General features: G+C 41.4%; 2 protein-coding genes across 3 annotated transcripts in view; both read left to right on the forward strand.

The window, feature by feature from the left end:
• The window catches only part of map2k4a (mitogen-activated protein kinase kinase 4a), a 34,931-nt gene extending 32,271 nt beyond the window's left edge, over positions 1–2,660 (forward strand). For both annotated transcript variants that reach the window (XM_063016505.1, XM_063016512.1), the window contains exon 11: positions 2,088–2,660. In XM_063016505.1, the coding sequence (XP_062872575.1) occupies positions 2,088–2,201 (114 nt within the window). In that variant the 3' untranslated portion in view covers positions 2,202–2,660. The remainder of the gene's footprint in view (positions 1–2,087) is intronic.
• A 6,788-nt stretch (positions 2,661–9,448) lies between these two features.
• Positions 9,449–25,114, forward strand: part of elac2 (elaC ribonuclease Z 2) — a 28,765-nt gene continuing 13,099 nt past the window's right edge. The window contains exons 1-13 of the mRNA XM_063016420.1: positions 9,449–9,844; positions 11,012–11,062; positions 11,148–11,218; positions 12,551–12,615; positions 12,690–12,747; positions 14,394–14,462; positions 15,719–15,844; positions 17,617–17,672; positions 19,783–19,841; positions 19,939–20,011; positions 21,001–21,113; positions 21,215–21,313; positions 21,429–21,567. Of these exons, the coding sequence (XP_062872490.1) occupies positions 9,540–9,844; positions 11,012–11,062; positions 11,148–11,218; positions 12,551–12,615; positions 12,690–12,747; positions 14,394–14,462; positions 15,719–15,844; positions 17,617–17,672; positions 19,783–19,841; positions 19,939–20,011; positions 21,001–21,113; positions 21,215–21,313; positions 21,429–21,567 (1,284 nt within the window). The 5' untranslated portion in view covers positions 9,449–9,539. The remainder of the gene's footprint in view (positions 9,845–11,011; positions 11,063–11,147; positions 11,219–12,550; positions 12,616–12,689; positions 12,748–14,393; positions 14,463–15,718; positions 15,845–17,616; positions 17,673–19,782; positions 19,842–19,938; positions 20,012–21,000; positions 21,114–21,214; positions 21,314–21,428; positions 21,568–25,114) is intronic.

Raw genomic sequence — 25,114 nt, forward strand, 5'->3', positions numbered from 1 at the left:
ACCTTTAATTTAGCCATTTCCAGTTACCTATTACCACTGGCCAAACAGAATCACAGGCTAGCACCTGTCACCCCCCACATGTATGAATTGATTATCTGTTTCTTTACACCAGCTAGCAGTGAATTCTCACTACGAGTCACACAGCGCACATCATCACGCTGTGCTCTTAATGTTTCTCTGCTGCTTTTGTCGATGCCTGGACCAGACAGCAATAATATCTGGTCAATAGCACAGCTAAGACTCAGAGGCTCTGACACTCCACAGCAGGGTGTTAGTGTATTAAACCAGTGGTTCTTAAACTGGTAAACTGGAGGGAACAACCCAAAAAAGGTTTTATGTTTTAATGTTTAAATCTATCACTTATTTAGCAGGCAAGAATATATGAATCAATATAAATAAATGAATCAATATGAATATGGTAACAAGTGTGCATATAAGATAAGATAACACTTTATTGATACTCAAGGACATTGCAGTAATATAAAACATATGTTTTTGTTTGTTTGTGTGTGTGTGTGGACGCTTCGTCTCCTCACCTTACCCCCTCAGTCCCTATGCTGATTGGCTGCTCTGATGTGCCTGTATCATGTGAAATCTGAATATCGGATACATACGTAGATCCCATTTATTTAATTGTTTGTTGTTAATAAATCCTTATAATTGTTGCATCTTAGCTTCTTCTTTCTGTTCTATGATGGGGTTCATTCTTAAGGGAGGTTAGTCATGACATTATGCTGTTAAATCGGTGGGTTGGGTAAGAGGTGCTTCACCTGAGCACCCAATGCACTCATTATTAAAACTTCCGGTCAATCAATTCCACAGATGGAAGCATCTAAACAAACAAGCTGCTCAATGAGTAAAAGCGACTGAGTTAAAAAGACATCTAAATGAACATACCACAAGGTCCTTGGGTAGGAAAGGACTCTGGAGAGCAAATATGTCACATAAGGTGGAAGTGTGGGTGGCACAAAGCGACATGGGTCATGAGGACCTGAGTTTGAATGCAGCCACTTGTAATTGTTTATCAAAGTTTTTACCAATTTCTAAAACATGCAGAAGGAGGTGGATTGGCTGATGTAAATTGTCCCAGGTGTGAGTGTAGTGCCTTGAGATGAATTGGCACCCTCTCCTTTGTGCTTTGGGTCCGGCGCCGCGAGTGAAAGCGGTATAGAAAAAATTAATAAATGCTAGTTTATGATTTTGCTTTATAATAGCAGATGGTACAACACATTTTGTTCATGTTTTGGGGTTACATGGATATAAGAGGGAAATGAAGGCTCTGGTGGTGCAGCGGTAAAACGTAAGCCCACTACCACCGAGATCCTGGGTTCGAATCTCAGCAGGACTGTCGGGTGTCTGGCTATGTCTGAGGGTGGGAGGGCCGAATAGCCTGACCTTCTGGCCATATAGTGTATGACACCAACGAGTAATCTGAGGCGCTCATGTTGGACTATAAGTCCAGGCTCTCAGTCGACATCCCAATTCATCCCAGATGTGTTCAGTAGGGCTTGGGTCAGAGCTCTGTGCAGGTCACTGAAGTTACTTGATACCAACCTCATGCTGGAACGTTAATGGGCCTTTCCTAAACTGTTGAAACTATTAAATTGGATCTTCAAAAAGTTTCCGGACTAAAAAAAAAGTTTTTTTTTATTATTTATTTATTGAAATTTATTAAGAATTTCAAACACAAATGACATCACTTTTCTACAGTCACCTTTCGATGCTTTGTTCCATTGCTGTACCAACTTTTTAATGCCGTCAGCAAAACATGTTTTTGGTTGGGCGCGTAGCCACAGATGCAGCGCTGCTTTCACATCATCACATGAAAATCTTCTTCCCCTTAAAGCTTCTTTGAGCGTCCAAAAAGGTGAAAATCAGATGGTGCTAAATCCAGACTATAAGCGTCTCTCAGACACGACCGATTACTACTCTTCCCACCCTCACAGCTTATAATTAAAATATACAAGTGGTGTGGAAACCTTTTTAAGATCCCTCATATTTATGTTTGATAGACTTAAACTTGCAGGTAAATGACATTTAGAAAAGGTAGAAATGATTGTTATCTTTGTGTGTGTGTCCAAAAACAGAAGCACCCGTTCATCCTGATGTACGAGGAGCGCTCTGTCGACGTGGCGAGCTACGTGTGCAAGATCCTTGACCAGATGCCCGTCTTCCCCAGCTCGCCCATATACCTGGACTAAACCACACATCGCCCTCACTCACCTCATCCACAGTTATAGGGGAAACACGGAAACGCAAGCTCGACACAGAACCCTGCAGTGTTGCACACACATACACCACACACACACACACACACACCTGTAACGACATCAGTCCACCTCTCTCTATCTGTCTATACACATCCTATCAATGTGCAAGTCCATCCAGAAGTGAATGAACCTGTCGGACCTGAGGACGCCTCTTCCAGAGGTCTGATACGCCCCTGCTGCACCTCTGAATCGGGACTTTTCGGATGCCGCTGTACAGATGTTTATCAAGCTGGTCTGTCTGCTTTTAGTAAAGGCTGAATTCCAAACTGTTCCCTACAGAGGGAGCCGTTCGAGATTCAGCCCGTTTGAGACTGTCCTTACCTAACCGACGTCCCTAAAGTAATATAATCTTCTGTAAATCATCTATAAAATAAATAAGCTCTATAAGAAGTTGCACGAGTGTTTGTGTAGAAGTGAACTTAAACTGTGTGATCAAAAGTATTCGGACACCTGACCATGAGCTTGTCAGACATCATGGTATTAAAATAGAGTGACCTTTTCAACTAGAACACAAGCTCTTCTTAAAAGGTTTCTCACAAGACTTTGAAGTATGTCAGTCTGTGGGAATTTGTGCCCATTCTGTCTAAAGAACATTTGTATGGCTGGGCACTGAAGTTGGTCTAGAGATCCTCAGTTGATGTTTCGGATCACTGGAGTTTCTTTAAACTGAAATTTTCTTCATTACTTTATAGGCACAGTCATGGTGAAACAGGAAAGGGCCTTCCTTAAACTGTTGCTGCAAATTTCCTTTAAATAAGTGATTCATTGCACCTCTTAGCAAATGTTTGGCTGAAACACATTAATTCAAGAATAGCAAGGGGTGTCCCAATACTTTTGTCCATATAGTATAGCTCTGATGACGTATTGGCCATAAGTGCATAACTTGGCAACCTCGATCTGACCTTACTGTTCGATCTAGAAATACAAAATCCACATCTCTTGTACAACATGAATGAAAATTGCAAGGATTCCAAGTCTTCAAAACCCCACCACTGGGTAGTGGTGTTGGTAGCTTAGTGGTTAAGGTGCAGGACCAGTAATTGGAAGGCTGCCAGTTCAAGCCCCATGACCATTAAGTTGCCATTTTTGGGATCCTGAGCAAAGTCCTTCACCCTCAATTGCTTAAACTGGATAAAAGCGTCCAAAATGCTACAAATGTAAATGGTAGCTTAGTGGTAAAGGTACAGGACCAGTAATTGAAAGGTTACGTGTTCTAGCACCACCAGTGCCAGGTTGAGCTATGCCACTAAACCTTGATTGATTAGCTTGTATTGGGTCACAATTATTAATCACCTGGGATGAAATGTAACCCCACTACTTTAAACGTAGGTTCTTGTGAACAAGTTCATAGTCAAGAATGATGGTCACATCATGACCTGATTTAATGTCATGCGTTTTGATATTGTTCAGATGGGAATGGAGTTTTAAAGTCACCCGGAGCAGGTGGGTACAGACAGCACAGCAACATGACAAGATGTTCTTCCAAGTCTCTGAATCACCAACAGTCCAATCCACCTGGTTACAAAGGTCACAAAATAGTACAACATGAGCCAAATGACCACTACTCCCAAGAAATCATCATCATGGCCCTGTGGTTGTATTTCAATCCATGCACCCTATTCTCTATTTAAACTGAAGAAATTCCATATTTGTTAATTAGGTTTTAACGTCATGTTTTACACTTTGGTTTCATTCATGACAGGAAACGGTAGTTATGCATTACACAAGATTCATCAGTTCACAAGGTTATATCAAACATGGTCATGGACATTTTAGTGTCTCCAATTCACCTCACTTGCATGTTTTTGGACTGTGGGAGGAAACCCACGCAGACACGCAGACAACATGCAAACTCCAAACAGAAAGGACCTGGACTGCCCCACCTGGGGATCGAACCCAGGACCTTCTTGCTGTGAGGCAACAGTGCCACTGTGCTGCCCAAATTCCATGTTTGTCCACAACACAACTGCCTGTGTAGGGATAAACATCCTTATCAACACACTGGACGCATCCCATTGACAAAAAGAGTATACAAATAATGTCATATATCAATGTCAATATGCACATGCTTTTACCTACAAATACCAAGTAGCCACCAGCACGAAGGAATAACCACCATCCGTCTATTGAGGACTGGACTATCTCAATCCACACACCATATTTTTTAAATTAAATTTTCAATAATTCATTCATTTAGTCTGTTTGACCACTGCTTTATCCTGGTGATGGTTGCAGTGGGTCTGATTGATTGGGCACAAAGTAGGAAATACCCCGGACAGGTCACCAGTCCTTCTTGCTGTGAGATGACAGTGCTGCTCCTTTAAGGCTACATAAACACTACTACCTGTCCACTGTGGGCATATCCACAACCCTACTAAACATGCAGGTTAAACAAACTCCCTCCTCGATGCACTGTGGACATGTCCCAATCCACACACCTTTTGGCTATATGAAAATTATTATGAGTTCACAGTGTAAGCATCCACAAGCACTACATTTGTCCACTTACCGAGTGCCCTAAGCCCCTAACAATTGGGAAGTGCACTTGTCTTAAGCCCTGAATAAGGAGGGTTGCGCCAGGAAGGGCTTCTTGTAAACTGCCAAAACAGGTGTATGAATTAGAATTTGATTTGACTCCTTAGATTCCCTATAGTACAAAAGGATCAGATTGGAATTGACTCATAAGATTCCCATTACCTGAAACAGGAATGAAAAGGAGTCGACTCACTCTGATTCTGATTCGAACAGATCTGCATGCTCCTTTGTCGGTCACCCTGCTTCCAAAAATTGGAATCAGAATCGACTCTGATTCTGATTCGAAATGATTTTCATTCCGTCATTTCGGCGGTATTATGGTGTTTACGGTGTATTTTAGATAATTTTTTTTTAGAAACACTGAGCTTTATAATTAATGTATGAAGAAAAATATACAGTATATGTATATTATTTACACTGAATTATTGATTGTTGTGCCTCCACAGCGACATCTGGTGGGCTGAGGCTCCACGTATTGACTCCTGAGATTCTGAATTAGAGTTGCACTTTACTCTTTAGATTCCCAGAAGGTAAAATGGAATCAGATTGGAATCGACTCTTCAGATTCGCCTTGCCTAAAACGGTAATAAAAATGGAATCGACTCAACTTTAGGACCTGAGGTTGGAATTGAAATTAGAATCGACTCTGATTCTGATTAGAACAGATCTGCATGCCTTTTTATCTGCGGTGAGTAGACGTATTATGGTGTATACGATGTATTCGAGATTAAACTTTTAGAAACACCGAGCTTTATAGTTAATGTATAAAGAAAAATATATACTGTATGTACCGTAGATTACTTGCTGCACTGAAATTTTGATTGTGTTGTACACTGCTCCACAGCGACATCTAGTGGGGCCAAAATGTAGCAGTAGTTGCAATAAAACATTTATGAAATGAATTTAACTATACTTGATGTTACTATTTTCTCTGAACAAGTCCATATGTATTTAAGCAATAAAAAAATATAGTCCAATAAAATCTTCAGTGGTCCAACAAAACAAAACCTACATTTCAAGCACGTTGACAGGCAAGTATATGAACTTAATTAACAAACAAAACTACGGAGCCCCTAAGGTGACCCCCCCCCCCCCCCCCCCCCCCCCCAAAAAAAACAATAATGCATGGCCACGCCTTATTAACTCGTGGGAACTGACTTAATAATAATAATAATAATAAATGACTTAATAAGGTGTGGGAACGAGATAATTAAGTCGTGGCCACCACTTAGTAAGGTGTGGTAACAAGATCCTTTTATTTTCACAGCTTACACAAATCATAAAGAATCAGATATATGCTGTGCAGTGTTTCCCAACCACTGTGCCGCGGCACATAAGTGTGCTGTGAGAAATCATCAGGTGTGCCTTGGAAGATCCAATTTGGTGACAGGCAGAACAATTACATTCTCTTCTACTAGAGGGCAGTACAACAAAACTTTTTGTTTGGTGGTGTGCCTTGTGATTTTTCAAATGTGAAATATGTGCTACGGGTCAAAAAGGTTGGGAAACACTGCGTAGGGGAATTCATGTACATGGCCATAGATGATCACACCATATTCAACTGTTTCAACCTTTTTAAGTCGTGGCCACGATCTCATTCCCACTCCTTACTAAGTCGTGGCCACGACTTAATGATCTTGTTCCCACGAGTTAATAAGGCGTGGCCACGCATTATCTTTTTTTTTTTAGGGGTTGTCACCTTAGGGGCTCCGTACAAAACATAAGACCCTTCATAAAATAAAATATAAATCTCACAGCGGTCTTTAGCCACGAGTTTTGTTTTAGCATGCACCATGATTAAATGCTTCGACAGATTGCTTGTCGAGTTTGCAGCAGTTGAAAGGTGCTTTGGGCTTGGTGCTTTGAACCTACACTTCACGGTAATGTTTTTGTCTTTGCATTTAACAAATTCAAAATAATGAGAATATGTCCATTTGTAGAAACATCCAGTTTCGTCCTCTGCCATTGTTGCCAGACTGCGTTTGTGCTGCTCTCGTCACAGCTGTGCAGTCAGCTGTGGCAAGGCGTGCATGCAAAAATGATGCAGAAAACAGCTTTGTTTTATGCTTTGGGTTTTAAATATAATATTTTTATATAAAAATGTGAGTAACGCAAGTAACGTAGTTTTTATTAAGTTAGTAACTGTAATGTGATTACAAAATATTTAACTGTAATGCGTTACATTGTTAGTAAGTAGCTGCTCTCAGTAGGGTTGTAAATAAATTCAGTTGTTTAAAGCGGTTCTGATTTCTTGTTTCTGGTGCTTTACTTTACTCACAACGTTACCATCACGGCGTATCACCACAAAGCAGCTAACTCATACCACATAGTTGTGTTTGCTAGTGACCGAATACATGTGTCCTTGTTAATTTAAAATAAAAATCAATGCTATTCTGTTTACATTTATAAGCACAAAGTCAAAAGAAAAGAGCTCTCATTCACCAACGTTGGTATCGATAATATTGATATTTGGATCGATCCGCCTACCACTAAAGTACTTCGTTACAGAAAAAAGTGATCACATTACTGTAATGCGTTACTTTGTACAGCGTTCCCCCAACACTGGTATTAAACAACATATTCTTGTCATGTGTAATACGGCAAAACAGTATTAGTTATGAAGAGAATGGGGCCTCTTATGGAAGTAAATTTGTCTCATCAGATTTTCAGCATCCATCTACAAGTGAGCAGTTAAAAACACTTGTGCGAACACTTGTTCAACACGTTTTTAGTAATGAGCTGTGGGGCACAATCATGTTAAAATTTACACAGGTTTACGTCTAGACATGTAGTAAACATTGTTTACTGTATCAGCGTTACTGCATGGCTAGCAACAGTCATTAATGTTCTATCAGTCACTACTAATATCAAAGCAATCTAATAAATCAAGTCAATAAATGAACAATTTATTGTAAGTTGAATTTTGTTTTTACTAAAAAAAATCAACTAAAAATCTGTTCATTCATGGACTAGTGAACAATTTTTTTTTAAAGCTCTGAACGTCACTGGTGTGTTTTGCATTTTTTACAGGCGTGTTTTTTTTTTTGGCTGTAGGTTAAGGCACAGAAAGGTTTTTGGGTTTCTCTGCTCTGAAATGATGATTTGGACTTGTTATTAGTTTCAGACCACAGTGATCATTACTGCTTGATACAAACCACTTGCTCATTTTCACTCATTCATTCATTAATTGATGTTGACAATCATATTCTAGTCTCCATTTATGCTGACTCTTGCTTTAGGTTAATGTGTGTATTTGTGACTTTGTTGAAGGTGTGTTTGTGTTTGGATCTATTGATTAAGTAAGTTTTTCTGATGAGTCGGATACTGAACAATTGGACAGTTTATTGTGCCACATCAGGCTTACTGTGCCAGAGACGAGACTGGCAAAAAAAAAGATCACAATGTGGATCAAATTCTAATTTAAAGCTAGCTTCATTGACATGAACAATGGATATTCGTATTTCCAAAGCTGTTACAGATTTACAAAAAAGAAAACACTAACAAGTGGACAAAGTTTAGTTATAATAGTAAATAACCAACAATAATAACAGTGTAAATAGTATCAGCAATAGAAGTAATAGTAACAATAGTAATCAATTCATTAGATTGGATCAATGCATTAGATTCTTATTATTTGAAATGGGAGTCGATTTTGGAGTCGATTCATTCGACTTCCAACACCTGAAATTGGAATCATAACAGAAGTCTACTCCTTCGACTTCTGGCATTCAGATTTGAAAATATAATAGTCTGGACTCCTGAAATCACCAACAACTGGGATTAAAATCTGTAATGGTTTTCAACGTTTTCAATAGGAATCGGAATTGAAATTGGAGTCGATTCTTCGACTTCCAACACATTAAATTGGCATCATAACAGAAGTCGACTCCCTGGATTTCTGGCATTCAGACAGTAATCAATTCATTTAATTAAATTTCAATTAATTCAATTATTTGAAAATGGGAGTCGATTCCTTCGAATTCCAACATCTAAAATTGGAATCGACCGGAAGTCGTCTCCTTCAATTCCTGGCACGCAGAGTTGAAAATGTAATAGGATTAACTCCTGAAACCCCCTACAACTGGAATTAAAATCTGTAATGGTTTTCAATGTTTTCAATTGGAATTGGAATCGAAATTGGTGTCGATTCCTTCGACTCCCAACACCTGAAATTGGAATCGTAACTGAAGTCGGCTCATTTGATTTCTGTCATGTAGATTTGAAAATGTAATCGGATCGACTTCTGAAACTCCCTTCAACTGGGATTAAAATCTGTAATGGTTTTTAACGTTTTTAATTGGAACTGGAATTGGAATCGAAATTGGAGTCGATTCTGAATCAAAGAGCCGAACGGATCATTGCTGTACATGCGCTGTATCCCAAATCGCACCCTAATCTATATACCCTACAAAGAGCGAACTGGACTATGAGTGATATGTATTTTTATTGGGATTCGAACCTTTTACTTTAGAGGCTGATGTATTGTAGGCAGAGGCTGGATATTTTAGTTCAGACATGATTTGACTCTATTTGCATGTGAACTATTTAGTGCACTATGTAGTGCAGATGGGGTGATTCGGGACGTTTCCCTATGACGTTTTAGTACGCGACGGAAAACGTGTGTGCACACACTCACAGGTGCAGTGACGAGGCTTAAGGGTCGCACACATGTTTACTGATACTAATTTATATAGACACTGCTGAACGCGCGTCCCCGCTGATGTGTGTGTTATTATGCTCGTGCCCGCTGCATGCAGACTGCTTGCATGGTGCCGTGTAGGTGTTGCCCGAGTCTCAGTCAGATCGGTTCGTGTGTACAGCAGTGGACCAGCGTGTATCCCGCGTACCAGACACATGGAGCAGGACCCCGGCAAAGGCAGAAAAGCCAAACCCCCCAAAGACACCCTGCGCCATGTGCGCTCCAAAGAGAACCGCAAACACACCGAGCTGCACGGCCCCTCCACCGTGTACGTGCAGGTGGTGGGAGCGGGGAGCCGCGACACCGGGGCGTCGCTGTATGTCTTCTCAGAGTATAACAGGTAAGGAGCAGTGTCCCAAATCACCACACACTACTGGACCTTTCAGTTCATCAGTTATATACAACTGGACTCTAAACTTGTAAAAAAGAAAGTGCACCCTCCTACAGTTCTGACTAAATACTAATAATATAGTCCTTACCAGCTTCTCAAAACATACAAAAACATCAGGTAAAAACAGTACAGCAAATTTTAATTAGTCATGTCTGCCGGTAATGAGCCCAACATTCAGAAACCCGGTAAAAAAAAGTGGTACAACCCAAGGCCATCATCACAATATATCTCTGAAGAGGGATGCACATCTCCCCTACATTCAGCTATGATTAAAATATCCCTCCTGATGGAGAAATTAAAAACAAACATACTCTACTCACTACCTTTGTGTGAACCATCAGTGTTCCCATCTGTTCCTCACTGTAACTGCTGGACTGAGAATAGTCCACCAACCAAAAATATATCCAGCCAACATCGCCCTGTGGGCAGCATCCTGTGACCACTGATGAAGGTCTAGACGATGACCAACTCAAACAGCAGCAATAGATGAGCGATCGTTTCTGACTTTACATCTACAAGGTGGACCGACTAGGTAGGGGTGTCTAATAGAGTGGACAGTGAGGAGACACTGTTTAAAAACTCCAGCAGCGCTGCTGTGTCTGATCCACTCATACCAGCACAACACACACTAACACACCACCACCACCATGTCAGTGTCACTGCAGTGCTGAGAATGATCCACCAGCTAAATAATACCTGCTCTGGTGGTCCACGGTAAAAGCAGGCTAAAAATTATGTAGAGAAACACATGGACTACAGTCAGTAATTGTAAAACTACAAAGTGCTTCTATATGGTAAGCTGATAAAATGGACAGTGCGTGTAGAAACAAGGAGGTAACCAGGAAGACCAATAAAACTACCATAAAACATTGATTCCTGCTGTAATTATCATAAATGTGACTACATGGCACAATAAAACACAAACCAACAAACATAAAACAAATGTGTTAGTAGTAGTAGACTAACATTGTAATCTGTATATAAATAATGTTGTTGGTGAGGTTGTAGATACTCTGTATTGGATGTGTAATTTTTTTCTGATTCATGTACTGAATGAAGGTAGTAAAACCTCCAGAATAGGTAGATATGAAATAAAAAGTACTTTTTACTTTTCAGGTATCTGTTTAACTGTGGAGAAGGAACCCAGAGACTGATGCAGGAACACAAGTAAGTTTAGTGCATAACTTTATTAGAACAGCAGAATTAGAACTGATGTTATACACAGTATCGCTTCTCATGTTTTTTTATTCAGATTGAGAGCCGCTCGGCTAGACAACATTTTCCTGACCCGGATGAGCTGGGACACTGTAGGAGGATTATCAGGTAACTACACACTCCAATAATGTGCAGACATTTCCTTCCTAAACCTAAAACACAGAGTGTAATGCAGAAAGATCCATGCTGTGACCAAGCAGTCCACAAAGTCTAGAAATTTCTGTTGGAAACCAATAATACAACTGCTGCAGTATTAAGGCCTGATTTATGGAGTGCTGCAGAGATGGTTGTTCATCCACCAGGTTCTTTCAGCTCTGCACAGGATGTTTGGAGCTCTTTTATGATGACCTTTGGATCCCGGGACATTGTGGCATTACTAGAAATGAGAAAACAGACCAGTTAGCAAAGAAAGCAACAAAAGAGGAAATCTACAACATGCAAACTTCCCCTATTGCACATAAAACCATTAATCAAGACATATATTAAAAATATGAGGGAGAAAGAATGGGAAGTTCTGACAAAAAATAAGCTCCACAGCATCCAACCCAAACATCCAGGCTTGGCCAAAGTCACTGCCTGGAAAGCCAATGTAAAATACCCATAACATTCAAACACATACTAACAAAGTGCCCAAAGTACCACAAAGAACGACAAAAAACTAGTAATACCACATGAAATGGATGGAGTATTCAATCAAATCAAAGTAAACACTTATCAAGTTTCTAAAAAAAAAACACAAAAATGATCGTACATATTTAGAACCATAAATAAATCATCTGATCTGATGATGTTTGACATTGAACTTGAACTGATGAATCTTGTGTAACCAGTAACTACCTGTCCTGTCATGAATGCAACCAAAGTGTGTAAAACATGACGTTAAATTACTAACAAAAAAACATTTTTTTACCTCTATAACCAAGACCCTTCTTGTCCGAATGCCCAGTTTGACCTGGCCAACTTTAAAAAGGTTCAAGTTTGTTCCAAGCCTCTTCCATTTCAAAAGTATTGAGGACACTGTGGTCCTGGGAGCACTTAAAGCTGTAAAACTCCAAAACAAACAAATGTTTAAAATGTGTAATTCATAATACAAGACTAACAAAACTAGAATAAAACACAGATTCCTGACGTGAATATCATAAATACGATAACTTGGCATTATAAAAACAAACAAATACACAACACTGTAATGTGTGGATAAAATCAGTGGGTCTAAATACTTTCTGAATCCGCTGTGTGCATAAGGAACATCCAGTAAAACAAATGTGTTGGTAATGGTGGACTAACGCAGTTTAATCTGTATTTAAAAAATGTTGGTGAGGCTGCGGATACTTTGTTTTGAACTTCTTTTTTCTAATGTGTAACAGCGTCTGTTCTGTCTAGAAATAATAACTTCGTGTGAACAATGTTTTTTTTAATGCTCATGTTACTGTGATGTAGGTATGATTCTCACCCTGAAGGACACAGGAGTCCCAGAGTGTGTCATGTCCGGACCTCCACAAATAGTAAGTACTTCACTAAGTATCTTCACATCGTCTTTCTTTTGTGTTCCCATAATTATTATTTTTTTTGTCCGCAGGAGAAATATCTGAGTGCTATCCGGGTGTTTTCCGGGCCGCTGGATGATATCAGACTGTGTAAGATCACTTTATGCTTTTCACGATCTGATCTAGAACTTGTCTAGAGTTGTTTTCAACCAGGTGGCCTCAGTGAGCCTGTTGTGTTTAATTGAGGAGAGTAAAAAGGAATTACAGTGGACCCTTGACTCACGAATTTAATTGGTTCCTAAGGGTTGTTCTTAAGTCAAAATGTTAATCAGTTAAACCTATTTTTCCCATAAGAAATAATGTAAATATAATTAATCAGTGCCAGACCCCCCATACCAACCCCTTACCTAATTCTTATAATGTCTTAAATGCTCATTTTGTTATAAATACTAGTATATTTTCTCTTAAATATTAAATTATAGAATAGACATTACTGTAAAAAACAATAATAAACAGCAATACACAGTAGTACTGTACTGTACATAAAAAAACACACATCACATTTCAGTACAGTACGTGTGCTGTACCATACACCATAATACATTTCCTTCTTTTTTTTTTTTTTTTTTTTTTTTTTATGAAAGGGAAGCCAGGAATCATGTCTGGAGTTGTTTATCTACGTGGCTGAGTGTGCAAACCACTGGGACATGCATCGGGCTCACTAGGTTTAATTTTTTTTACGACAAACTTATCTGATATTGATTGTATTTTGACAAAATATAAAGAAAACACCGTCTGCTTTCCGAATGTTCGCTCACTGTATATGTAGAGAGCCAGAGAGATGATCGGAGTGAACTTGGTGACATCACGTGTTTCGTTCGCGTGCGAATTTCGATTTGTAATCCTAGATTTGTAGGTCTGTACTTTAAATTAAAGAAAATCATTCATAACCCAAAATATTTGTATGGTAAACTGTTCGCAAGTCAAGGGTCTACTGTACACTTGATGAGACAGCAAAATCAATGGGCTATTTACATACAGGAGATTTGTGATGTCATATCGATCTATTTTAAACTACATATATCCTATGTTGGGTCTTTGAGAGTGGACATGTTATTTGTCCACCACCAAAGTGCAGAGGTCAATGGACGGCGACCATGAACAGTTTCAATTCAAATGTAGATGCAGACCAAGGTGAGTAAGGACCAGAACTAAACCCACGGGTGCTCAGGTGGCACAGTGGTAAAATATGCTAGCACACCAGAGCTGGGATTTCCAATACATTGTATCAAATATTAGCTCTGCCATTCGATCTGCCAACGATTGGCTGCTGTTCAGAGGGTGGGACAAGCCGGACCAGGGTTCCTCATAACTGGTGCAAGTATGACCTGGCTCCTGCGCAGAGTTGGGGAATAATGCTGATCAGGGTGTGGCTCTCCCTGCACAAAGCTGATCCACATATGAACTCGCCTCATGCAGGTGAAAAGATGCTGTTGGCTACTGGGGGGTGTGTGTCAGTTGCGAAGCTCCTCAGTCAGCAGTGGAGGGTTTTATCGGTGGGGGGGGGAAGCGTAATGCAATCAGGGTAATTGGATACGACTAAATAATAATAATATCCCAACTCGTTTTAGGGGAGTCCTAGATTTTTTTTTCTAAGGGGTCTAAGAGAAAAAAGGTTGAGAACCACTGATCTAGAATATTCTGTCTGACCAGATACAGAGTTTTTTTTAAATGTGAAGTGATGTCTAAGTTTTTTTTTTTTTTTTTTTTCATTTCATTTCATTTCCATGCCGCAGCGGTGAGGCCGTATACAAAGAGTGAACATAAAGATGACACCATGACCGTCATTCAGGTGCCCATATTCTGTAAGTATTCAACCTGCTGACGTGTTTGTTTTGTACAGCAGCGTTTTGTGAACTTTCTCTCCAAGTGACTCACTCACTCATTTTGTCTGGGATTTTTATTGCAACCCAGGCAACACATCAAATTAACCAAAACATCAAACTCATCCAAACAACCATAACATTATGACCACCTCCTTGTATCTACACTTACTGTCCATTATATCAGCTCCACTTACCATATAGAACCACTTTGTAGTTCTACAATTACTGACTGTAGTCCATCTGTTTCTCTGCATGCTTTGTTAGCCCCCTTTCATGCTGTTCTTCAATGGTCAGGACTCTCCCAGGATCACTACAGAGCAGGTATTATTTAGGTGGTGTATGATTCTCAGCACTGCAGTGACACTGACATGGTGGTGGTGTGTTAGTGTGTGTTGTGCTGGTATGAGTTTATCAGACACAGCAGCGCTGCTGCAGTTTTTAAACGTGTCCACTCACTGTCCACTCTATTAGACACTCCTACCTAGTTGGTCCACCTTGTAGATGTAAAGTCAGAGACGATCGCTCATCTATTGCTGCTGTTTGAGTTGGTCATCTTCTAGACCTTCATCAGTCGTCACAGGATGCTGTCCTCAGCGCTGCTGTGTCTGATCCACTCATACCAGCATAACACACACTAACACACCACCACCATGTCAGTGTCACTGCAGTACTGAGAATGATCCATCACCCAAATAATACCTACTCTGTAGTGGTCCTGTGAGAGTCCTGACCATTGAAGAACAGGGTGAAAGAGGGCTAACAAAACATGCAGAGAAACAGATGGACTACAGTTAGTAATTGTAGAACTACAAAGTGGAGCTGATAAAATGGACAGTGAGTGTAAAAACAAGGAGGTGGTTTTAATGTTATGGCTGATGGGTGTATAAATATATATAAATGTCGAGTTTAAGGGTACAAATTTCTCCACAAAGGGCGTCGAGTTTCAAAGATTTAGAGGTTAGAGGACGTTACAAGGTATTGCTGTACTTAATTAATGAAAATGGTGGCGAGCTGGTCGTAAAGCGTCCACAAGAGGGCGTTCGTGTACAAGTTTCCTTTTTATGTGCCTGTTAAAATTTGTTTTGAATTATTTTTTTCTGTGCCAATGGTTTGTAGTTTGAAAATAGTTTTAACAAAGCTGCATGTCCAATGTTCAGCACCTCTACATCTAGTGCTTTGTAAATCTTCTCATAGTTACATGGCATCAAGTACAAAACCTGTGTGTGTGTGTGTAGCTGAGCAGAAAGGTGAGAGGGTGAGGCGGGTCAGTGGTGGGAGTGAGCAGAGGAGAGATCTGTGGCAGAAAGATGAAAATGAGGAGAGACGCAGGGGCAACAGCCCCACCCGACCAAAAAGTCCAGGTACGAGGAACACAGCGTGTCCACATCACAGCGTGTCCACATCACAGTGTCAAGTCAAGTCAAATTCATTTATATAGTGATTTTTACAGTAGACATTGTCTCAAAGCAACTTTACAGAATCCAGGACCGACAGATACAAAAACCCCTGTTGAGCAAGCCGAGGGCGACAGTGGCAAGGAAAAACTCCCTTAAAATTACAGGAAGAAACCTTGAGAGGAACCAGACTCAGCAGGGACCCCCATCCTTCTTGGGTGGCCTGGAGGAAACTTTAAATAAATAGGATTTACACAAATCATATAAACACAGAATTAAAATGAACTAAAAGTTTTAACTAGCAAAAATAATTGGAGTTATTATTCAGTCCAGTCTGTAATAAATTCTGTAGTGAGTTCTTGACATTCTTGGTGCAAACACGCCGGGTTTTCGTCACATCCGGCAGGAGCAGCATTGTTGGCACGGTCTCGACTTCATTCCTTAACCTCGAGCGGGTGAACAGGTTTCCATCAGAACCACCTCGGGGTAAAACAACAGAAAATTTAGTTAAAAATTTAAAATGCGAGTTGAGTAAAATGTCAGTTTTGCAGTGAGTAGCTTTAGACTCCGGCACCCCTAATTATTACAGCATAACTAAAAGAGAGCGAGCAGGTAACAAGGTCATAAAGGCTTTTACAGGACATCAGTGCCCACCTCCCCCACCGTCATCAAACCTGAGTGATCGCACAAGAGAGGCAGAACGACAGCAACCCAACATCCCTGATCACCACAAGTTTCTATGACCAAGAACCCCCAAGCTCTGCTCCTTTGTCTAAACTAATCAAAAGCCTGAGAAAATAAATATGTTTTCGGTCTAGACTTAGTGTGTCCACATCACAGCATGTCCTTGTTCTGTCCACACCACAGCATGTCCACATCGTGTCTTCATTCCCATTTCTAAGCTCCCAGAAGCTCAGTAAATGCACCTGTCGGTCATTCAGTCTGTAGCCCTATTCAGACCAGATTTTGGATAGTTTCTCAGAGTGGCCTCTATTGGGACAGTGGTAGCCTAGTGGGTAGAACTCTGAGCCATCAGTCGAAAGGTTGAGAGCTCGAATCCGGGTTCAGCCACTGTAACCCTCTTGGCTCCAAGGATTTGTGGAGTTTTGAAAGTTTGTGTTGAGTTTTGAGAAAATTGAGCCATTGTTTCTGGATGTGTGTTTAAACGTTAGGGGGAAAAAAAACTGTAAACAAGAGCAAATTAACCTAAAAGATTTTGTAAAACATGAATTAGTTTATTTAGGAGTCAGAAATAATTGAATAAAGTGGTTTGCATCATTTGATTTAATTAATTCTTTTATTCATTCATTCATAGTCTGTTTTACCACCGCTTTATCCTATTCAAGGTCGCAGTGGGTCTGATTTACTGGGTCACCAGTCCATCACTAGCCACACACACACAGACAGCAATTTTTAGGTTCCCTAATTAACCTGACTGCATGTCTGTATTGTGGGAGAAAGTTCACACAGACCCAGGGAGAACATACAGACTCCCATGACCTTCTTTCTGTGAGGTGACACTGTGCTGCCCCACTAATTTGATACCAGACACGCTATGAATCCAGACCTCCATGATTCAGAATGATTTTTAGGAGACTTGGATGCATTATAATGTAATATTCTAACAAAGGATTACACGCTGCAGCGTTAAATATTTGAAGCAGGTTTGTCACTCTTGATTTTGTTTTTTTAATCAAAGTGTTCACACAGAAAATGGTTTTATGTGTTTGCGTTATCAGAAGGCAGAGAGACGGCGACGCGGGACCCTTCCCTGGTGGTGGCGTATGTGTGTAAGGTAATAATCGTGAGCTGCTTTCATTACACTGCTTAATAACATCTATAATTAAGTCATTATTTTAATCAGTGCTAGTGTTTTAAAGAAAGGCCATACGGAGCATCAGCATCATGTTGAGAAAGTCAAGCAGCTAAAATTGGATCCAATTTAACCCCCTCAAAACTCAAGCACCAGTGGTGTTATGCCTTATTTAAAGATCTCATATGGAGCGTGCAAAGGTCACACCAAAAGCACTTTTAAAGATAGTTTCCATGTACGTATAATAGAAAAAAAAACTCTGTCATGAGCTCGCCAGCTCGATCGATGGTGGTACATCATCATATTAATGTAATATGTCTAAAAGAAAATGGTTTGAGCTGCAGGCTGTGTAGCAGTTGTAGCCTAGCGGTTAAGGTACTGGACTAGTAATCATAAGGTCTCTGGTTCAAACCCTACCACTGCCAAGTTGCTGCTGTTGTGCCCTTGAGCCTCAGTACCTCAGAACCCCTAACCAACCCTCAGTTGGTCACACTATTCTGTTACAGTACCGTAAGTATATTTGTTTGGTCTCGTTCTCAGTATTTCCAATATAGCATTTTTGTCTTGTTGCATTTTAATAGGGTGCATTCATCCAGAAACACTTACCTTACCCATGACTGAAACATTTCTACAGTTTCAGTATTTATATGGACAGAGCTCTAGATAAACAGAAAAACTGCTGTTTTATGGGGAAAATATATGAACAAAAGTATTTGGTCACCCCTTCTAATTATTGAATTCATGTATTTCAGCCTCAACAATTGCTAACAGGTGTAATAAATCAGTTATATAAAGGACACTATGCTTCTAACTTTGCATCAACAGTTAAGTGAAGGCCCTTTCCTGGTTCAGCTTGACTGTACCCCTGTGCACAAAACCAGATCTAAAAAGACATAGAATCTCTACTTATCAATTTCCTCGACTGCTACCGTTAGGGGTTACCGGCAGATTGTGATTCGCATTATTGATTTGGCACAATTTTTATGCCGGATGCCCTCCCTGACACAACCCTCCCTATTTATCCGGGCTTGGGACCGGCACTACAATGCACTGGTTTATGCATCCTAGCGGCTAGGTACCAATAGGACAATTCAGTGTCTCCAATTAGCCTGGTTGCATGTTTTTGGAAACCGGAGCACCAGGAGGAAACGCTCGCAGACACTTGGAGGACCCGGACCGCCCCACCTGGGGATCGAACCCAGGACCTTCTTGCTGTGAGGCGACAGTGCTACCCTTTTAGCGACTGTGAATTTTTTCTTTGCGTATCCCAGCTTGTTTGGAAGCATGGGTGAGAGTGCAGGGTCAGCCATTGTACGGTGCCCCTGGAGCAGAGAGGGTTAAGGACCTTGCTCAAGGGCCCAACAGTGGCTGCATGGCAGAGCTGGGATTTGAACTCTCAAACGTTCAGTTGATAGCCCAAAGCTCTACCCACTAGGCTACCACTGTCCCACAAGACATGAAGAACTTCTGCAAAGAGTCCTGACCTCAACCACACTGAACAGCTCTGCAATGAACCACAGCGTGTCCACACCACAGCGTGTCCACAGCACAGCACATCCACACTACAACACACCCTTAATCCCATTTCTAACCTCTCTGAAGCTCAGTAAATATACCTGTTGGTCAGCCCTATTCAGACCGGATTTTGGATAGAGTGGCCTCTAGTGGGATAGTGGTAGCCTAGGGTGGAATGAACTGGAACATCAACTGAGACCTTGACCAACATCAGAGCCCAGACATACAAACACTCTTGACTGAATGGGCTCAAATCCCCACAGACATACTTCTCAGAAGAACGACTGCCGTTCCAGCTGAAAAGATCACACAGATCGTTTGTGAAATGGGATGTCCAAGCTTATGCTCGGGTGTCCAAATACTTTTGGTCATAAAGTGTATTTTTGGTCACTGTGGCCAAACAACTCTTCACAACAAGGCTTGTTTCATTGTCTATGTGATCAGCTTGTAGATTAAGTCCAAATACTTTTGGCAAATATAGTTTTTTATATTGATTAAAATAAGATGACAGTTTGCATCATAGTTTCTAAAATGAAATAATATTTTATGGAATTTCTTTTTATTTGTTGGTTTATAGCTCCATCCGAAAAAAGGGAACTTTCTGGTTCAAAAAGCTAAGGAGTTCGGGTTACCAGTGTAAGTGATTAATCTGTGACATTATGAGTGATGTCTCATGTTTTTGTGACTGTGTTGAATATGTTGGTCTGTGAAACTGTATGTGGGTTATTTACAGTGGAACAGCAGCCATCGGACCAATCATATCTGCATTAAAAGACGGCAAGAGTGTCACCTACGAAGGAAGAGAGGTAACCAGTGACCCACAGTGGTGAATCACACTGTATTTAAACATCTACTTACACTAATCAGCCATAACATTAAAACCAGCTCCTTGTTTCTACACTCACTGTCCATTTTATCAGCTCCACTTACCATATAGAAGCACTTTGAAGTTCTACAATTACTGACTGTAGTCCATCTGTTTCTCTACATACTTTTTTAGCTCCCTTTCACCCTGTTCTTTAATGGTCAGGACCACCACAGGACCACTACAGAGCAGGTATTATTTGGGTGGTGGATCATTCTCAGCACTGCAGTGACACTGACATGGTGGTGGTGTGTTAGTGTGTGTTGTGCTGGTATGAGTGGATCAGACACAGCAGCGCTTTTGGAGTTTTTAAATACCGTGTCCACTCACTGTCCACTCTATTAGACACTCCTACCTAGTTGGTCCACCTTGTAGATGTAAATTCAGAGACGATCGCTCATCTATTGCTGCTGTTTGAGTTGGTCATCTTCTAGCCCCTTAACAGTGGTCACAGGACGTTGCCTACAGGGTGCTGTTGGCTGGATATTTTTGGTTGGTGGACTATTCTCTGTCCAGCAGTGACCGTGAGGTGTTTAAAAACTCCATCACCGCTGCTGTGTCTTATCCACTCATACCAGCACAACACACACTAACACACCACCACCATGTCAGTGTCACTACAGTGCTGAGAATGATCCACCACCCAAATAATACCTGCTCTGTGGGGGTCCTGATTATTGAAGAACAGCATGAAAGGGGGGTAACAAATCATGTAGAGAAACAGATGGACTACAGTCAGTAATTGTAGAACTACAAAGTGCTCCTATATGGAAAGTGGAGCTGATAAAATGGACAGTGAGTGAGGTGGTTTTAATGTTATGGCTGATCGGTGTATAAACACACCGACTCTTATCCTCATTTTATTATTATGAACCATCGAGTCGATTCTGACTCCTGGAATCTAGTCTGAATGTCATTTATCCGTTTCAGATCCAGCCAGATGAAGTGTGCACTCCGGCTGATCCGGGTCCAGTGTTCCTGGTCGTCGACTGCCCCTCCGAGGAGTTTGTCCAGTCGCTCTGCGCCAATCAGATCCTCAGCAGGTGATTTTAGCCTGAATTCCTGGTCTGGTTTTTAAATATTAGCTTTATAAGCAGGTGTGTGTATAAATAAAGCATGATGTGACCCTGTGTGTGTGTGTTAGGTACCAGAAAGAAGGGTCAGGGGACAGTGCTGCCCTGGTGGTGCACATGACCCCGGAGTCAGTGCTGAAGACTGAGGAGTACCAGCACTGGATGGAGAGGTACACACTACTCCCAATATTTTTTATTGAGTGAAATAGGTTAATTTAAACTGACTGTTTTAAGCCACAGGTTATTCTTAATACAGCTGTGTGTGTGTGTGTGTGTGTGTTTTAGGTTCTCTCCTGGTACGGAGCACCTGATAATGAACGAGCAGGTCTGCACTGTCCACAACGTCCGCAGCCACAAGATCCAAACCCAGCTGAACCTGATCCACTCCGAAATCTTCCCTGAGCTGCAGCACTACACCATCAGGGTAAATATTAAACCGGGGGTTCTTACCTAACGTCCTGTCATTACTGAATTAACCCCCTTTGCTGTCACTGAATTAACCCCCTTTTGCTATCACTGAATTAACCCCCTTTGCTGTCACTGAATTAACCCCCTTTGCCGTCACTGAATTAACCCCCTTTGCCGTCACTGAATTAACCCCCTTTGTCTTTATTGAATTAACCGCCTTTGCCGTCACTGAATTAACCCCTTTTGTTGTCACTGAATTAACCCCCTTTGTCTTTATTGAATTAACCGCCTTTGCCGTCACTGAATTAACCCCCTTTGTTGTCACTGAATTAACCCCCTTTGTCTTTACTGAATTTAACCCCCTTTGCCGTCACTGAATTAACCCCCTTTGCTGTCACTGAATTAACCCCCTTTGCCGTCGCTGAATTATCCCCCTTTGTCTTTACTGAATTTAACCCCCTTTGCCGTCACTGAATTAACCCCCTTTGCCGTCACTGAATTATCCCCCTTTGTCTTTACTGAATTTAACCCCCTTTGCCGTCACTGAATTAACCCCCTTTTGCTGTCACTGAATTAACCCCCTTTGCCGTCGCTGAATTATCCCCCTTTGTCTTTACTGAATTAACTCCCTTTGCCGTCACTGAATTAACCCCCTTTGTCTTTACTGAATTAACTCCCTTTGCCGTCACTGAATTATCCCCCTTTGTCTTTACTGAATTAACCCCCTTTGCCGTCACTGAATTAACCCCCTTTGCCGTCACTGAATTATCCCCCTTTGTCTTTACTGAATTAACTCCCTTTGCCGTCACTGAATTATCCCCCTTTGCCGTCACTGAATTAACCCCCTTTGCCGTCACTGAATTAACCCCCTTTGTTGTCACTGAATTATCCCCCTTTGCCGTCACTGAATTAACTCCCTTTGCCGTCACTGAATTATCCCCCTTTGCCGTCACTGAATTAACTCCCTTTGCCGTCACTGAATTAACCCCCTTTGTTGTCACTGAATTATCCCCCTTTGTCTTTACTGAATTTAACCCCCTTTGCCGTCACTGAATTATCCCCCTTTGCCGTCACTGAATTAACCCCCTTTGCCGTCACTGAATTAACCCCCTTTGTTGTCACTGAATTAACCCCCTTTGTCTTTATTGAATTAACCGCCTTTGCCGTCACTGAATTAACCCCCTTTTGTTGTCACTGAATTAACCCCCTTTGTCTTTATTGAATTAACCGCCTTTGCCGTCACTGAATTAACCCCCTTTGTTGTCACTGAATTAACCCCCTTTGTCTTTACTGAATTTAACCCCCTTTGCCGTCACTGAATTAACCCCCTTTGCTGTCACTGAATTAACCCCCTTTGCCGTCGCTGAATTATCCCCCTTTGTCTTTACTGAATTAACTCCCTTTGCCGTCACTGAATTAACCCCCTTTGCCGTCACTGAATTATCCCCCTTTGTCTTTACTGAATTTAACCCCCTTTGTCGTCACTGAATTAACCCCCTTTTGCTGTCACTGAATTAACCCCCTTTGCCGTCGCTGAATTATCCCCCTTTGTCTTTACTGAATTAACTCCCTTTGCCGTCACTGAATTAACCCCCTTTGCCGTCACTGAATTATCCCCCTTTGTCTTTACTGAATTAACCCCCTTTGCCGTCACTGAATTATCCCCCTTTGCCGTCACTGAATTATCCCCCTTTGCCGTCACTGAATTAACCCCCTTTGTTGTCAATGAATTAACCCCCTTTGTCTTTATTGAATTAACCCCCTTTGTCGTCACTGAATTAACCCCCTTTGTCTTTATTGAATTAACCGCCTTTGCCGTCACTGAATTAACCCCCTTTGTCTTTACTGAATTTAACCCCCTTTGCCGTCACTGAATTAACCCCCTTTGCTGTCACTGAATTAACCCCCTTTGCCGTCGCTGAATTATCCCCCTTTGTCTTTACTGAATTAACTCCCTTTGCCGTCACTGAATTAACCCCCTTTGCCGTCACTGAATTATCCCCCTTTGTCTTTACTGAATTTAACCCCCTTTGCCGTCACTGAATTAACCCCCTTTTGCCGTCACTGAATTAACCCCCTTTGACGTCACTGAATTAACCCCCTTTGACGTCACTGAATTAACCCCCTTTGACGTCACTGAATTAACCCCCTTTGTTGTCACTGAATTAACCCCCTTTGCCGTCACTGAATTAACCCCCTTTGTTGTCACTGAATTAACCCCCTTTGTCTTTACTGAATTTAACCCCCTTTGCCGTCACTGAATTAACCCCCTTTGCTGTCACTGAATTAACCCCCTTTGCCGTCGCTGAATTATCCCCCTTTGTCTTTACTGAATTAACTCCCTTTGCCGTCACTGAATTAACCCCCTTTGCCGTCACTGAATTATCCCCCTTTGTCTTTACTGAATTTAACCCCCTTTGCCGTCACTGAATTAACCCCCTTTTGCTGTCACTGAATTAACCCCCTTTGCCGTCGCTGAATTATCCCCCTTTGTCTTTACTGAATTAACTCCCTTTGCCGTCACTGAATTAACCCCCTTTGCCGTCACTGAATTATCCCCCTTTGTCTTTACTGAATTAACCCCCTTTGCCGTCACTGAATTAACCCCCTTTGCCGTCACTGAATTATCCCCCTTTGTCTTTACTGAATTAACTCCCTTTGCCGTCACTGAATTAACCCCCTTTGCCGTCACTGAATTATCCCTCTTTGTCTTTACTGAATTAACCCCCTTTGCCGTCACTGAATTAACCCCCTTTGCCGTCACTGAATTATCCCCCTTTGTCTTTACTGAATTAACCCCCTTTGCCGTCACTGAATTAACCCCCTTTGCCGTCACTGAATTAACCCCCTTTGCCGTCACTGAATTATCCCCCTTTGTCTTTACTGAATTAACTCCCTTTGCCGTCACTGAATTAACCCCCTTTGCCGTCACTGAATTATCCCTCTTTGTCTTTACTGAATTAACCCCCTTTGTCTTTACTGAATTAACCCCCTTTGTCTTTACTGAATTATCCCCCTTTGTCTTTACTGAATTAACCCCCTTTGTCTTTACTGAATTATCCCCCTTTGTCTTTACTGAATTAACCCCCTTTGCCGTCACTGAATTAACCCCCTTTGTCTTTACTGAATTAACCCCCTTTGCCGTCACTGAATTAACCCCCTTTTGCTGTCACTGAATTAACCCCCTTTTGCTGTCACTGAATTAACCCCCTTTGCTGTCACTGAATTAACCCCCTTTGCCGTCACTGAATTAACCCCCTTTGCCGTCACTGAATTAACCCTCTTTGCAGTCACTGAATTAACCCCCTTTGCCGTCACTTAATTAACCCCCTTTGCCGTCACTGAATTAACCCCCTTTGCCGTCACTGAATTAACCCCCTTTGTTGTCACTGAATTATCCCCCTTTGTCTTTACTGAATTTAACCCCCTTTGCCGTCACTGAATTAACCCCCTTTGCCGTCACTGAATTAACCCCCTTTGCCGTCACTGAATTATCCCCCTTTGTCTTTACTGAATTAACTCCCTTTGCCGTCACTGAATTAACCCCCTTTGCCGTCACTGAA

The sequence above is a fragment of the Trichomycterus rosablanca genome, chromosome 2, assembly GCF_030014385.1.
Source record: "Trichomycterus rosablanca isolate fTriRos1 chromosome 2, fTriRos1.hap1, whole genome shotgun sequence".
Taxonomy (NCBI): domain Eukaryota; kingdom Metazoa; phylum Chordata; class Actinopteri; order Siluriformes; family Trichomycteridae; genus Trichomycterus; species Trichomycterus rosablanca.